The sequence below is a fragment of the Rhagoletis zephyria genome, unplaced genomic scaffold (genome assembly GCF_001687245.7).
Source record: "Rhagoletis zephyria isolate East Lansing unplaced genomic scaffold, Rhagoletis_zephyria_1.1 Rzeph_scaffold_13381, whole genome shotgun sequence".
In the NCBI taxonomy this organism is placed as follows: Eukaryota; Metazoa; Arthropoda; class Insecta; order Diptera; family Tephritidae; genus Rhagoletis; species Rhagoletis zephyria.
This window is the reverse complement of record NW_016170452.1, coordinates 1-15,789: the sequence shown is the minus strand read 5'-3', so window position 1 is coordinate 15,789 and position 15,789 is coordinate 1. Positions and strand designations below refer to the sequence as shown.

General features: G+C 38.7%; 3 protein-coding genes across 4 annotated transcripts; 1 reads left to right on the top strand and 2 right to left on the bottom strand.

Annotated features, from left to right (window-relative positions):
- Window positions 1-3: 3 nt before the first annotated feature.
- LOC108378110 (uncharacterized protein CG7065) lies at window positions 4-3,970 on the bottom strand (the record flags this gene model as incomplete). Its single annotated transcript, XM_017634408.1, has 3 exons — window positions 1,556-3,970; window positions 462-492; window positions 4-276 (listed from the first exon to the last, which is right to left on the bottom strand). Coding segments are annotated over exons 1-3 (2,373 nt in total), but the record flags the coding sequence as incomplete, so codon positions are not given.
- Window positions 3,971-5,079: 1,109 nt separating this feature from the next.
- Window positions 5,080-7,185, bottom strand: LOC108378111 (transmembrane protein 185B-like). 2 transcript variants are annotated; one of them, XM_017634409.1, is made up of 6 exons: window positions 6,859-7,185; window positions 6,641-6,711; window positions 6,477-6,582; window positions 6,078-6,415; window positions 5,888-6,036; window positions 5,080-5,815 (listed from the first exon to the last, which is right to left on the bottom strand). In XM_017634409.1, the coding sequence occupies exons 1-6, from the start codon at window positions 6,894-6,896 to the stop codon at window positions 5,444-5,446; spliced, it is 1,074 nt and encodes a 357-aa protein (XP_017489898.1). In that variant the 5' UTR covers window positions 6,897-7,185; the 3' UTR covers window positions 5,080-5,443. The 2 variants fall into 2 exon arrangements, with proteins under 2 accessions (XP_017489898.1, XP_017489899.1); XM_017634410.1 differs by having other exon boundaries at window positions 5,398-5,815; window positions 5,888-6,018; window positions 6,859-7,182.
- Window positions 7,186-7,463: 278 nt separating this feature from the next.
- On the top strand, window positions 7,464-9,849 carry LOC108378112 (Translocase of outer membrane 40). Its single transcript, XM_017634411.1, has 4 exons — window positions 7,464-7,833; window positions 8,074-8,336; window positions 8,396-8,813; window positions 8,871-9,849. The coding sequence occupies exons 1-4, from the start codon at window positions 7,626-7,628 to the stop codon at window positions 9,008-9,010; spliced, it is 1,029 nt and encodes a 342-aa protein (XP_017489900.1). The 5' UTR covers window positions 7,464-7,625; the 3' UTR covers window positions 9,011-9,849.
- Window positions 9,850-15,789: the final 5,940 nt, after the last annotated feature.

Sequence of the window (15,789 nt, the reverse complement as noted above, 5' to 3'; positions counted from 1 at the left end):
TAGCTCTTCTACAAGAGCTGGCAAAGCGGCCAACGCAGTAGAAGTGGCTGAATCTGGTACATATATGCCTAACGTTGATAATACAGCTCCGAGCTGCAAGCCTTTACCGTCAACATCTTGTTTTTCTTTAGATAATTTTACCAACAAAATAAATAGATAAATCAACTTATCCATATCTTCTGTGGACACATCTTCACGGCCTTGAAATACTAATGCGGCAGCCAATTTCGTCGACACAACTTGACGGTCAAACGGTAAGTCCTTAACACTGACCTTCTCGGACNAAAAATGTTCGGCCCGAAGTCATAATCGTAAGTTAAAAAACACATTCTATCTAAACGTTAGATTACGAGTAGAAATTTAAATTTTTCCTAGAATGAGGCTAAACAGTCAGTCATCAAATAACAAAAAAAAAATACCTAAACACTCTTAAGAAATATGACCATAATAATAATTTCAACCTGTTCCAGCTGAATTTCACTGGCATATAGTCTGTAGAATATGGGGTAGCAAAATAAAAGTAAATAAAATTTTTTATATTTTATATAACTTAATATACAAACAATAATAAGGGCTCTCTTATCAGCAACATTTCCCAAAACAGTTTGAGTACAACAACAAATCCGAAGTGTTATCGCGAATAAAAACACTCAACACTCCTCTACTTCCTTTTTGTGGAGCCCGTTTCTGAAAAAATACAACGGTTCTAATAAAAGTGGTCTGCTTGTAAATAGCAATTTTTCACAAGTTTGTGTTTCTGAGAACAATACCTGCACTTTTCAAAAACACACACTTGAATCTCTTCAGAAACGGGCCCTTGGTTGCCACCATCCATCCATCCATCCAAGAACCCAAAAACTCGAACATTACTTGAATGTGAAGCATATTAGCCACTTTTTAAATTTTTGAAGATAAGGAACACTTAAATTTTTTGCAGCTTTTGAAAGCAAAACATCAATTTATAGCGTCCTTTTCATATTTTTAAATCTCGTTCACTTCATTTAAACTTAGATCGCCTTTTAAGCGGAATCACGTGTTTTAAGTTGATGATTGTATAGTTAAAATCATGTTTTAACTTAAATTACGGTTTTAAATGCTAAAGCCTGCCAGTAATTTATTTATGACTACGGGCCTATGCACCACCCCAACCATCTTTACGATTCTATATTCCTTAACAGGAAATAGAAATTTCGCATGCTAATGATCCCTTATTCTCTTTTAAACGTAACATCACAAAAATCCGATTGACGCAGTTCGAATACGCGGATTTCATTTTAGGTTTTGTGCTATTTGTAGAACAACGAATAAACACAAGTTGCGTCACTTTTATATTAAAGTACACCTGAATATTTGGTGTACGAGTTGAACATTCTTTTCTCACCGCCCAAACCCCTTCTTTACAATGCACTTAACCTAATTATCTTGAAGTACCGAAACCCCTTAAGAATGTTGGATCACAAATAAACAATATCCATACATATTATTACATACTACGTACATTTTGTGTGAAATATATAACTTAGACCTAGTTATCAATAAACTAGCTTACAATTACGATTTAATACTTACTGTTTTAAAATGTTGGTACTTACCTTTTGTGGTAACCTGATGAACGGCAGCGGCAATATTTCTGATAGCTTTTTTAACGGCTCGCACTTTTTGTTGATCATCGAGAACATCAGCAATTAAGATGCCTTTTAATTTCTCTTTAATAGTTTCAAAGAACACAACATGGTCATCGTTCAACAACAAATCATCTGCCGAATTGGCCTTTACTTTCTCCAGTGCCAAAGCTTTTCCAAGTAAGTCGACTACCTTCGGACCGAGGCTGCCCAGATGATCCTCAAGAGCTGTGAGTAAGCGCAGCACTGCTACCACAGTAAGCGGGCCCTCATCCTCCGGTTCCGGTTCTTCCTTTGCTGGTGCCGATTTCGAGTTTGGTGATGGAGAACGTTCATATTTTGGATATTGATGAGGTTCTAGTACTCTGTAATGAGTAGTCGCACCATAATGCGATGAAGTTGGAGCGGGAGCAAATCTACTGCGAGGTGGATATGATGAGCTAAAATAATCACTTTCAACAGGTGGGACGTAACTTCTTGGGTGATGACGATGACGATGGGGATGAGGTTGCACGGGATAGGGGTTATAATCATCAGAGACCGGACTTTTAGACAATGAAGTGGATCGGTCACGCGATCGTTTATAGTCACGACCACGCGATCTAGAACGGGAACGACGCGGGCGAGATCGCGGGTGCGAAGCAGAACGAGAACGAGATCGCGTACGGGTACGACGAGGTCGACGTCGCACCGGAGATTCGTCATCACTGATGTTTATAACATCACCTAGGTTTTTAGAACGCTTGGGAGCAGGTTCAACGTTTCTGTCCGAAACTTTGGGTCCTAAAATATGACCACCAGATGTAATAGCGGTTGCATTACGTCCTATTTGCACCTTATACTTTTCTTTCAGTTGATCTACTTTTTCTTCGGCATCTTCAGGCAGACCAAGTTTCACTTTTATTTCTTTTTTCTTCTTTTCAACCTCAACGTTAAATAAATCCTTCATACGCTTTGTCCAGAATGCGATCCATTCCGGTTTGTAATCATATTTATTAGGATCGGTCTTCTTTTCAGCTTGCAACTCCTTATACCGCCGATTCCAGAACTTTTTCCATTCTTCGGGATACAATGGATGTTTTTCCGGATTTTTATCATAGTCCTGTTGAATTTTTTCCATTTGCCTTAGCTGTATTTCAAGCATACATCTGTATTTTTCCCATTTATATTTCTCTTGTGCAATGTGAGAGGCTTGCAGGGATAATTCCCGTGGTGTCGGCAATTTCTTATCAGCATCCTTACGTTCATCACTTCGTTCCTCTTCGAAAGGTGGCGAACGTCGAACTCTTGGCAATACTCGATATGCTGGCGATTGCTCCCTTTTCTTTGTTTTTTTAGAACTTGATTGCCCATCCGAGTCACTGGAAATTTCATCCAAATCATCCCGGTTAGTGGATTTTGTTGGTGTTTCCTCATTTGTTATACGCTTAGGTGCTTTAATAGTTATCTGCAATGTCTGGTCCATATTTTTTATAGGGTTCGGGGCCGGGTTCGGTTCCCAAAGAGAGCGATCAATAGTCTCAAGGAAATTAGGTCCATTCCTTTCATCAAAATGGTATTTATTATTGATTTCCCCAACGAATTTGGCCTTCATACGACGAAAGTCATCAATGTTTGCTACTGTCAAATGCAAACGGCCATGATGGTCTTCAATAGCCTTTGCTAATTTCTGAACCACGGCCAAGAGAATCTGCTGCGAATTCGGCTTGTACTTGATGGGATTGAATTCGTGTACCGCCGTTGGAAAATGCTTCTCTAGATATTTCAATCGGTGGTTGTAAGATGTCCAATGTTGCATAATTGTACGTGGATCACCACGCTTGTCACAAAGAATGCAAAAGTAGCCTGGCTCATGACGATCTTCTTCGTGTAGCTCCAGTGTATATTCAAGTCCGACAAGAGCATTGCCTTTATATTGGTCAATCGCTTTTTGAATTTCTGGTTCCCGATTGACTTCGTCTTCGAAACCAGGTGGTACTGGTTCACCCGCAGTGATATTCATTTTTTCACAAATTCACACAAAATGTTACTCACTTGTCTTTAAAATCCTGCTTATACAGCGTTCCGGCAAAAGTTAATCTGAAACCTTTTTGCTAACTTTATGCAAAATCTAATAACATAAGAATATTAAGTAAGTCAGAATAAACCTATATTCTATGCTGTTTCAGTTAATTTGGCTGTTTGCACAGAATTTTTCTGAAAACTTAGCTTTTTATTGATCGATTTCAAGAAACGCCTGCAAGAAAGAAAATTTTCAGCTTTGTATGCGGCGACCGAAATACAGGGTTGCAATTTCACATTCTGCATAGCAAATCTATTACAATCGCCTAAGTGCTCAAATTGTCAAGTATTTAATATTTCACCACACCAAAAATGGAATTTATGTAATACCATGTTCTGACCGACATCGAAAACATGTTTTCGTTGCTAGAACTGGTTTTTGACCTAAAACTGGTCTTTTCGTCCATGTAAAATCTGTCAAATGAAAGAGTTTTCGCTGAAAACTACTTGAGCACTCACTCATTCCAATCGGTGCCTTCACTAGTTTTTTTTCGATTATCTATCGAAGTGGAAGTCATATTTTATCATTTTTAAATGAAAAGAAAGTGTTTTGGTTTTGTTTTTATGTGGCAAAACTGTAATCAAAAAAGATGTAAGAAATGTCAACGAAAACACTAACAGCCGGTGTGAACAGCTTTCAGCCCACAAGCCCAAAACTCGTTTTCAAAGTGTTTTCGTTGTCGGTCAGAACATGGTATAAGGACGTTCGCTTTTCCGCATATTCAATTATAGCTCTGATCCAGTACTCCATGAACTTACAGGATTTTACACGAACTTGCAGGAAGTTGCAGGAAAAATGTTCCCGTACTCCGAAATCCTCCAAAATCCTGTAAATGAGAGCGACTTTTGGAGAGTTGTGTAGAGAATGAAGTTTCAAGATTTTACCCGAACTTTTTCTTCTGGTAAAATCATGAAAAGTGATTATTTTATCAACTTATATATGCATACATACATACATATATATGTATGTATATCTCTGTGTTTGCATGGAATAATAGCTTATATCGGGAAGATGGCTATAGTATAATGCGGCATTCCCTTTATTCCTTAAACGACAAGGAATTTTTTGGTGGGACTTAATAAGAACATTGACTTGTTAGTATGGGAACGATTTCTGCACTTTTATTTGCCAAAAGTTTTGGCGCTAGTCAGTCATTCGCAATCGCATGCTGCAAGTGCCGCATTAAACTAAAGCCAGCCTTTCGAAATAAGCTGCTGTTCCATACGAAAACAAATCTATGTGTATACATATCAGAATGAGCACTTAGTTTAAAGAATGTATTTAACTTTATTGAAGAAAGCGCCTGATTTAATATACATGTATGTACATGTGCGTGTGTATACATATATTAATTTTATTTTATATACATATATTTTTTAAATTATTCATGCACATGTTAGAGGTGAAATAAAATAAAATTCTTTAAAAATATAAAATGCATTTGACTTAAATGTGGTATGATATACGAATACTAACGTGTGGTTTGAGATTTTAAAATAAACCTACAAAGTTAAATGTAAGTGTAAAAGTGTGCTTTTTTGAGTTATTATCTAATAATTTCTGCAAAATCTGTAGGTTTAAACAAAATTGCTTAAATAATGATAATCTACGCTATAGCATTATTATTTATGTATACACCTATAGCATCATTATTTACATATGTACCTATGTATATATAATTTAAATTCTAATAGTTTCAGTTCCCTTAAGCTTAGCTAGAGTAGCTATGTTGAAGCGCATTGTTTTTTGGGCAATTTACTTAATCGGGCATATCAATACTGATGATAGGTACAACCGGCTTCATACTATCATTCTTAGCTCCCTTTTTGCTTTTCTTGTCATGCTTATTAAAGTCGCCCATATGCAATGTGCTGGTAGAGGTGTCCAGTGGAACAGATTGAGCAGCCGCAGACCGATCAGTGTGATAAGATATATTGCCGTATTCTTGTAGGAAAGGCATAGCCGAGAGAAGAAACTGACTGAAAGATTTGCGTATGCCAAACCACCATTTGTTTCCACCCTTTGCACTAAAGCTCAATACAATCAATGCGAAGATAGATACCATCAATGGGCTGAACACAACAATATAGGGAAACTTCAGTTCCCCTTCCAGCTTATCACAAATCACCACCTAAAAAAATAAATACGAGATACGAGTTGAATCTAGATATATATAAAGAAATTTATAAATTATACGTCATACTTGAAAACAGAGCAATGGCAAGACAGTGCAAATATTTCCCACCGCTGCATTGAGTGCAGCCTTCTTTTGTTGCAGTGATATCTCTGGTGTACGCATCATAATACCGCAAAAGATTACATTGTAAAGCACACCTGAAACGTTTCCATTTACTAAAATTTTTTTGGAACAATTTTCAATGCTTAAAACTTACTGACTAAGCTCAGACAGATCACAATCCACATGGGGACAAACACAACTTCCCAATTCCAGTATACGAATTGGTCTAATTTAAGAGGTAATGAGACGAACTGCAATGCATTAACTGCTAAAAATAGCTCCAGTTCAAAAGAACGGTCATGTTTAACAGCCCAAACGCAAGCGCCCACGCTGGCCACTGATCCAAAAATCAACGGTATGAACACTAATACCCATAGATGACGTCCTGAGCTGAGTTTGTCGCAAGCGAGTAGCTCAAACATAAGTAATATGAGATGCAGCGAAAGAGAAATAAGCATAGCTTTGAATTGAGTATATGAGTCCCCTTCAAGTCTAAAAATTAAGAACATAATTAAGAACAAGTGACACAGAATAGGAAGACTAAAAGCACTACCGATAGTGTGGGTACCGGCACCAAACTACAGCTCCGACAGCCGCTCCTAACACAGCGATTCCTTTCCAAATCCATAGCGGTGTAAAGATAGCCCAATACGGCCAATCTAAGAAAGAAGAGTTCATCTTCAGATAATGTCTGTTATTAGCTTTAAGAGATCTTACCTATATAACCGTCCAAACGGAGCGCGAATAGTGTTACAAATGTGAGTAAACTGCAGTGCACAATGAACTTGCTGGTTTTATGAATAAAAAAAAAATTAACACGTAGGATTTCATATCTACATACATACATCTATGGAGAAACAACCTTCGGACGGGCAACAATATCTGCGCAATCCAAATTAGGCTGAGCAAATAAGTTCTAACAAAATACCTCTTACCTTGGGTTGAAATCCCTGAATAGTGACTGCAAATTCATGACTTCTGGAGGTTTTGTTTGTGGCTACCGAACGAATAGGCTATAAACACAATGGCCTCTAGTAATCAGTTATGAAAGTAGGCTCGAATTTAGAGGTTGCATATTTTCCTTTTTCGATTTCGTTCAACACATTATTTACTTTTCTCCTAAACAGGAAGAAATACTTTCAAGTATCGCAAAATGACACAATTGTATTAAACTGGGGTCAAATTTTGTTAAACTTTTTCAGGCAAAAAGAGGACAAGAATTACAATATTTACGTATGTCAAATAAAAAGAGAATAGGAAAAGTTATGAAACCAAGGCTTGCCATTATTCCAATTTAAATAAAACCGACCGTAGTGGTCGGTGTTATGCAGACAAGCTTTGGTTTGGGAAATTAAATGGCGGCTGCGTAGTTTGCTCAGAGCTGGTTATGTCAGTTAAATACATTTACATCTTTGGATCAACGTTCTTTACGAATATTAAAATTAGTTAAACTGTGTGCTGGTAACTCTGTTTGTCCATCGATTGTTATCTGCAATAGCTCACCACGCACGTGGTGGAAATTCACCCAACTGTCAATATTATATGTCAATGCGTTTTTTTCGTTCTTTTCATCGGAAAATTTGTGAGCTTTCCCATTTTTGTTTCAAAATTCTGGGGAGACTTCGATAAAACCTGTATAAAAAGGATTTTAAATTGTGACGAGAAAGTTTATAAATTGTAACGCGTGTGTGTGTTAATAAGAATGGGGAATGTTTTGGCCGCATCGTCTAGCTCTAGCTCATCGCTAGACGCTGCCAAATTGGGATTGCCGGAACTATCAAGTCCGTCGCGGAACCCTTCGTCGTCCCCAGTGACAGGACTGGCGGGTTCCGGCGTTAGTGAAGCAGAATTAAAGGAACAAAAGCTTGAAAACCCCGGCACTGTTGAAGAACTGCATAAAAAATGTAAAGGTAAGAACATACAGAAGGAGAATCCACCGCTCTGAGCCCACCAAAAGTGATGACATAACCCAAACGCATGTGAAAGAATGGCGTTTTAATTCTGTTGGTGGTGGTGGCGGTGGTTAAAGTAACAGCGCAAAGTCGCTGTTTACTATTTGACATTGTGTAAACAATGATTCAAACCCATTTGCGAATATTTAAAATTACACGACTTATGAATGATTTGCATTTCTTTTATTACTTTCATAGACATTCAGGCAATGACCTTTGAAGGTGCGAAAGTTATGCTAAATAAGGGGTTAAGTAATCATTTCCAAGTCTCCCATACGCTGAACCTCTGTAGTACACAGCCTAGCGGGTATCGCTTTGGAGCTACTTATGTAGGAACAAAACAGTTTGGCCCTTCGGAGGCTTTTCCCGTATTGCTGGGGGACATTGATCCCTCCGGAAATTTAAATGCCAACATTATACACCAATTTACCCCTCGTGTCCGTTGCAAATTCGCCTCGCAAGTAAGTAGCATCTTTGGTTTGACAATTATACATATAAAAGTAAAAACTTGCTTATTCAGATTCAAGATTCCAAGCTCACAGCTGCCCAATTAACAACCGATTACCGCGGTGACGACTATACAGCTTCTTTAACTGTTGGTAATCCAAATATTTTCAACAATTCTGGCGTGTTCGTTGGTCACTACTTACAGTCGGTAACTGAAAACATCGCGCTCGGTGCCGAACTTGCCTACCAATACGGTCCTAATGTACCCGGTGGTCAAATCGCCGTTGTATCAGCCGTTGGACGTTATACACAAGGCGATTCGGTGTGGTCGGGAACTTTGGGACCTGGTGGCGTACATGTATGCTATTACCAAAAAGCCAGTGAACAATTGCAGATTGGTGTCGAAGTGGAAACTAGTCTTAGGATGCAAGAGTCTGTTGCCACGATCGGCTACCAAGTGGATTTACCGAAAGCTGATCTCGTTTTTAGAGGTATAATGGCGATAGATTTACCGAACACTGATACTTATATGCATTTCCTCTTTGTAGGTTCATTCGACTCTAATTGGAATGTTTGCGGTGTATTGGAGAAGCGGCTGCAGCCTTTGCCATTTTCTTTCGCTCTGAGCGGGCGCTTGAATCATACTAAAAATCAGTTTCGACTAGGCTGCGGTCTGATAATTGGATAATTAGCTTTTGGGTTAATAGGTGTAAAGGAAGCAAAGTCTACAACGACAGTTACAGTAGCAGTAATAAAAGCGGAGAATAAAACAAAAAATGTTACAGCAGTTTCAGGCAACAAAAACGGTGGAAGAAGTATCAAAATAATATACAACAGAAAAAGCAACAAATTTCACAGATTACAATTTTTATTTATGATCAGGATCAACTTTTACAGCACTTCTAAATTTTTCTTCGTAGTTTTGCTTGTATTTCTAAGAACAACCTCGAGAGAAAATTATTAGTGTATTTGTTTGTCAACTTCGAACGTAATTAAAAACTACAGGAGTGATTATTAATTTCAAATTGCAGTTCTGTTTGGCAAATGAATTCACTTATTGATATCTAATCAAAATAATTCGCAAATACACTCATTATAACAAGTAGAGGGGGACAAAACTTGAACAGGAAACAATTTACGTTGATCACACATATGTATGCATCAGCAGAGACGTAAAGGACGCAAAGGCGCACAGAACATCACCAAATAACGTAATCGTAGTTACAGTTAATTAAATTTGATTTACGTAATGATTTACCTTTTGTAGTTTAACTATTTGTTATAAACAACATAAAATATTGCTTTTAATTATTTGAATCAAATTTTAATTAAAATCCAAATTAAAATCAAAGAAAACTAAATTTATTGTTAAGAAAAAATAAATGAAAATCAGAAATGTATGTATATTTGTAATTAAGTGCGCCGTCTCATGGGACTGGTTTCACTTGCCCAAAGAAAAAACGAAGAACTAGACAAAAAGAACAAATGAAACTTTAGGTAAGGTAGATTACAGAAAACATTGTAGTATCACAGGTTGACAAACCTTAGAACAAAAAATTATGCGTACTTGCTGATTCGTAATTTTTCTTAAACTCTTGTATTTTTGTTTGAGAGCGTAAACCAAAAAATTAGTACAAATGATTTGCATTTGTTTTGATTGCCAAACTCCCTAAAAAAATAGAAAATCAAGTTCATTTAATAAATACAGTTGCCACTGTATTTGTACTTGTGCAAATCAATGCATTTTTTAAGGCTTTTAAAACGATTAACTTAATTTACTGTACACGTCTGTGCATACTAACTACATACACATATTTTCTATTGCTTTTTTATCGGTCACTTTGCTTGAAATGGAAATCTACTGGCCATTGATCCAATAAAACTGATAATTGCACGCATGATTGAACCGACAGTTGTAGAAAGAAACAAAGATGATAAGAGAATGTCTACGAACGTCATGCGCTAGGGAAATGAGAGCTCACGTATTTTCACGTATTCATAAATAAAGTTGAAAGTTGNCGTTTTTCTTAAACTCTTGTATTTTTGTTTGAGAGCGTAAACCAAAAAATTAGTACAAATGATTTGCATTTGTTTTGATTGCCAAACTCCCTATAAAAATAGAAAATCAAGTTCATTTAATAAATACAGTTGCCACTGCGTTTTGTGCAAATCAATGCATTTTTTAAGGCTTTTAAAACGATTAACTTAATTTACTGTACACGTCTGTGCATACTACATACACATATTTTCTATTGCTTTTTTATCGGTCACTTTGCTTGAAATGGAAATCTACTGGCCATTGATCCAATAAAACTGATAATTGCACGCATGATTGAACCGACAGTTGTAGATAAAAAAACAAAGATAAGAGAATGTCTACGAACGTCATGCGCTAGGGAAATGAGAGCTCACGTATTTTCACGTATTCATAAATAAAGTTGAAAGTTGAACTAAAAAAGCTAAATGGTCTTTAAATTACGTCATTGAGAAATTCTGCAGGGATAAAATTAGGATATCGGCTCCATTAAAGCAAAAAGTCGTTCCTACNAAGAAACAAAGATGATAAGAGAATGTCTACGAACGTCATGCGCTAGGGAAATGAGAGCTCACGTATTTTCACGTATTCATAAATAAAGTTGAAAGTTGAACTAAAAAAGCTAAATGGTCTTTAAATTACGTCATTGAGAAATTCTGCTGGGATAAAATTAGGATATCGGCTCCATTAAAGCAAAAAGTCGTTCCTACGATTTTATTGGCGCTGTAGGCGCTAAATCTTTTCTCTTCTGTGCCAACTGACGCCAATTGGAAATGCCAAGGGAAGCCAAATCCTTCTCCACGTGGTCTTTCCAACGCGGAGGTGGCATTGTTGTTGTTATTGTAGCGGCTTGTCCATCAACGTTGTTGTTGTTGTTGTTGTAGCGGCTACAACAACCCCGCCCAGATCGGTTGGTATCTCAGTCGTTGTCGTCAAGTTCCACTAACGGCAACCCTAGGAAGCGTGCAGCTTCTGTGGGATCTGTCCACAGGGACANAATAAAGTTGAAAGTTGAACTAAAAAAGCTAAATGGTCTTTAAATTACGTCATTGAGAAATTCTGCAGGGATAAAATTAGGATATAGGCTCCATTAAAGCAAAAAGTCGTTCCTACGATTTTATTGGAGCTGTAGGCGCTAAATCTTTTCTCTTCTGTGCCAACTGACGCCAATTGGAAATGCCAAGGGAAGCCAAATCCTTCTCCACGTGGTCTTTCCAACGCGGAGGTGGCATTTTTGTTGTTATTGTAGCGGCTTGTCCATCAACGTTGTCGTCAGGCTCAGCTAAAGGGATTCCCAGGAAGTGTGCAACTTCCACCGGATCTGTCCATAGGGGAGGGGCGTTAGCTGGGTGAGGTTTTGCGGGCATGCAGTAGCCAGGGCTGCCGTTTAAGGCGTGTTGATATGCAGTTGGGTCCAGAGGATGTTTTTTGAACCTCTGCACTTCGTCCGTCAGTTCGTAGAGATGCCTCTAGACGCGCCTTGGTTCCTTGTGGGACCCTCTGTAGCCGCTAAAACAACAACCCTCTGTTTAATTTTCCTCTGTTTGTTGCTTTCGTCTTTGAGAATGACTGACGAACGATGACCAGTCAGAGGACTGCCGACCACCTCTTCAGTCCCTGTCAGAGAGAACAAGCCTCAATATCTTCTGGTAGCGTGGAGTGAATGGCCTTTGACAGATCTAAAGATACTAAAACTGTTCTCTCACAGGGGCGGTTTCGGTTAAGGCCACGACGTATCTGGGTGTTTATGGCGTTAAGTGCTGATGTTGTGCTGTGCACTTTACGGAACCCATGATGATGACTGTCTGGGGTCAGGTGGTTTGTGTAGTGCGGGAGTAGTAAGGCCTCAAGTGTCTTTGCTAGCGGGGAAAGGAGGGTAATCGGGCGATAAGACTTCTTTATTGGCGGGATTCCCCGGTTTAAGCAGTGGGATTGCCCTGCCCACATCTCCCATGGCTTGCGTTGCACCCGTTAGCAGAGTGGCCCTGTAGGCAGCTTTTTTTACAGTCCTTATCGTACCAGTTGATCTTTCAGGTTCGCAGAAATCCGCTTACTCTTTCGGTGGCTGTACTTAATTAGCGGGAAATGTGGTTCCACTGCTCGCGAAGTCGAAATTTCTCGAGGCGTGTGGTAAGCCTTTTCGGCGATAGTCCCGTCTAGATCCGCAAAATCTTCCCTTTGTCCGTTCCTTGATTGCCCCGAACTCTTCTAGTTCGAGCCGAAATGGAGCCCAAATCCGGTCCAGAAACTTACATCTGCTGCGTATGCCAAAAAAGACTCCATTCGAACTCCAATCCGGCTAGGTGCAACATATGGAACTGGCAGAGACCTCTTCTGTCCAGAGATCACATAGGTATGTAGCCTTTTGTCGTTCACGCCAAATGGCAAACAAAACCTCCGCGGTTGTTTAAAGCTCGTGCCGGTGTTTCCTAGCACTCAAAGAGTTTCCACGCTTACCTGCGCCACAAAAACGGACGAGAGCGAGGAGGCAACCGCCTGGTACTGCGGCAGTCCCCGCATGACACAAAACACCTCTTCACATGAAAATCTGAAACGCTACTACGAGTGGGAGCACATTGGCACTAAGGCAGGGGCGGTGAACTATTTCTATATTCAACCCTCGTTAGCACTCTTTCGAGATCAAACCTTAAAGCTGAGAATAATTACAGAGGTTGCACACAGAGTGGTCCTCTCCTTTCTGCTGTATAAATTCTACATCTCGCAGCTTCATCAGACGAGAGAGTTAGTTTCGTTGATATCATAGCTAAAGACTGCCAAATATTGGGGCATTGATGGCTTGTATTGGAAATAAATGGCTTTTACTCTGATCTTTCTCGCTTCTTCACTTTAAGGCAACACATTTTACCAGCTGGTCGAAGAAGGTCAAGCTATAATTAAATATCCATGCCGGCAGCACACCAAACCTTTTTTCTACTTGTGAATAAAGTGTGAATAAACTACCAGATGGACACTTTTCGGCAGCAGAGATCCCTACTAGGCACACTGGAAGGAATCTCTATGAAGATACAGAAGAGGGTATAACGGGAGGGAAGTAAAGAAACGTTCCTACACTATCTTTGCGAGTGCCCAGCATTGACATAAATAAGGCAGAACACACTCGGGAGTTTTTCCACCCACAATCTTCGGGAGGTTTCAAAATTCACCATTACTAAGCTAAATAGATTCCTCGGAAAATCCAAATGGTTTGACGAGCCCAATGAATCGTGAAAGCAGATAAAATCAAGGGTCCCAGAGAAAGCGTATCAAAATGGTGCTTTCAGCACTAATTGGGTCCCGGGAATATACTCAAGCGACGCTTCTACCAACCAACCAACATATTTGCACCACACAACTACTGGGATCGACGATGTACAGACAGGCCATAAACAACATTCACAGTAGGGAAAAATACTAGCTTTGTACCCTCTACCGTAACCGACCTCGTCTATCCTACCTCGAGGGAAACGCGTAACTTTGGCGCTATTTAGGTCTGGATACCGTAGTAGGTTTAACTCTTGCTTATTCGGACTCGACCCCTTGGGGACAGTCGACCCCAATCACGTCTTTGCTTTCACTTCTTTCTCTTCTTTCTCTTGCGCCCGAGTCCTTCACAATGACACGTTTACTACGCCTACCGTTAGTTGACGTTTGAAAGCTAGCAGCATTTGTATCCCCCTTATATGTGTTTTTGGAAAATCTGAATGTGCCCCTCACTGATGGTAAAATTCGAATGGTGATAGGGGTACCATAAAATGCTGCCTTTATAAGAAAGCTAATGTGTGTCTCGGAGCCAATGTAAATAAATACAAAATTAATTATAATCCCTTTCGGTGTTATGAGCTTTCCTTTTCTTCTTGTTTGACTCTACAACTGTTCGTCGGTTTGGGCTGAGACCAAAGAACTTTGCCAATTGTCTTTCATCTTTGCGAGGTTTCGCTAGCTGTACATCTCGAGTGCAGATAGGTTCTTCAGCCCTAGCTTTTGTTGTCCACTCTGGGAGCGTCATCATGTAAGTCCATGTTAAACAACTCGTACAGTTCGTCATTCCATCTTCTCCGATAATCTTTGGCGACGCGACAGGGCCTTAGATCTTGATCTCCAGGCTTATGCTAGATTCTAGGTAGAACAAGTCCTTGATTACCTCAAAGTTATAACTGCTAACAGTGACGTGTGTCCCAGAACGTGAGGACTTTTTTATGTGTTGCCAGGAAGTACTATTTCTTGTACTCGTATACAGATAGACCCAACTCTTTCGATTCTTTTTCTAAATTGGAAAATGCGGCGCTGATGTTCGAGCTTCTCAGACCGAGTGCACAACCCATTGCTGGAAGGTGTGGTTTCGCAGCCGAATATACGTTTAAATAGCGTTAAATAGAGTGTTGTTGATGTTGATGTTCATTGGAAAAGAATATTAGACCTCCAATGATAGCTTCAAGGTTAATTCTTTTATTAAAAGAAGAAAAACGAAATACACACCTTTCCTAAAAACAAACCTAATGAGTAATAAAATTATAGTTAAAAAACTAACTAATAAGAACTAAAAAGAAAAAAAAATATTTATTGATTTAAAGATTCGTTAAATAAGGATATGAAGTTCCCTAACTTGATGTTATTTAACCTTTTAAACTAGCTTAAAATAGGATTAAAGTAATTGGCACGTAGTCATAGTCGAAATAAAGTCCACTGAAAAGTTAGTTGCAGTTATTTTTTACCCCATTGGTAGAGGGCTTCGGGTGTACGAATTTGTTGTAACATCAGGAGTTGAAGACTAGAAGACTGCTAGTCTCTTAAAATTTCCTCCAATGACGTCGTAAGCAGACTTCGCATGTGAACTTGCAACAAAGCTCAATTCTGCCATTTCCTTGAAGGGATTTTAATGATTTTAGACCTTTAGTAAAGTTAATAGCATTTATTCATATTGTTTTTGCTTTTTACACACCTTTCCTCTTTCAAAAATAAACAAATTCATGCAATTTCAATGTCTATTTATCATATTGCTCGATCGTTAGACGATCTAGAGTCCAAACGCATAAGTAGCCCATTACGCCCATTTGGTTACTTACAGTTGACATTATAGACAATGTTTTTATGTAAAAATAAAAATGTCTAAAAATGCTATAATCAAAAAAAAACAAAAAGAAAAATGTTTACTTAATTTTTTATGTTCTTTATACGTTGCACATTAATGTAAAAAATGTACAACTAAAGCCCATAATAAGACGGAAGAAATAAATTTTTTATCATTAAGTTTCGTTACAAGGTTTCCAAGATACAGCACTTTGAAGAAAGGTATGTATGACGTTTTCTTAAAATTTAAGTCCCGTTTAAATAGGCAACCCTACGTTATATCGGCAAAATAAGCTGCACGTATTTTTATGTCACGTAGACCTTCAATCTCTTCAACTTTCATCCAAATCCTGAGAGGTCGCGCA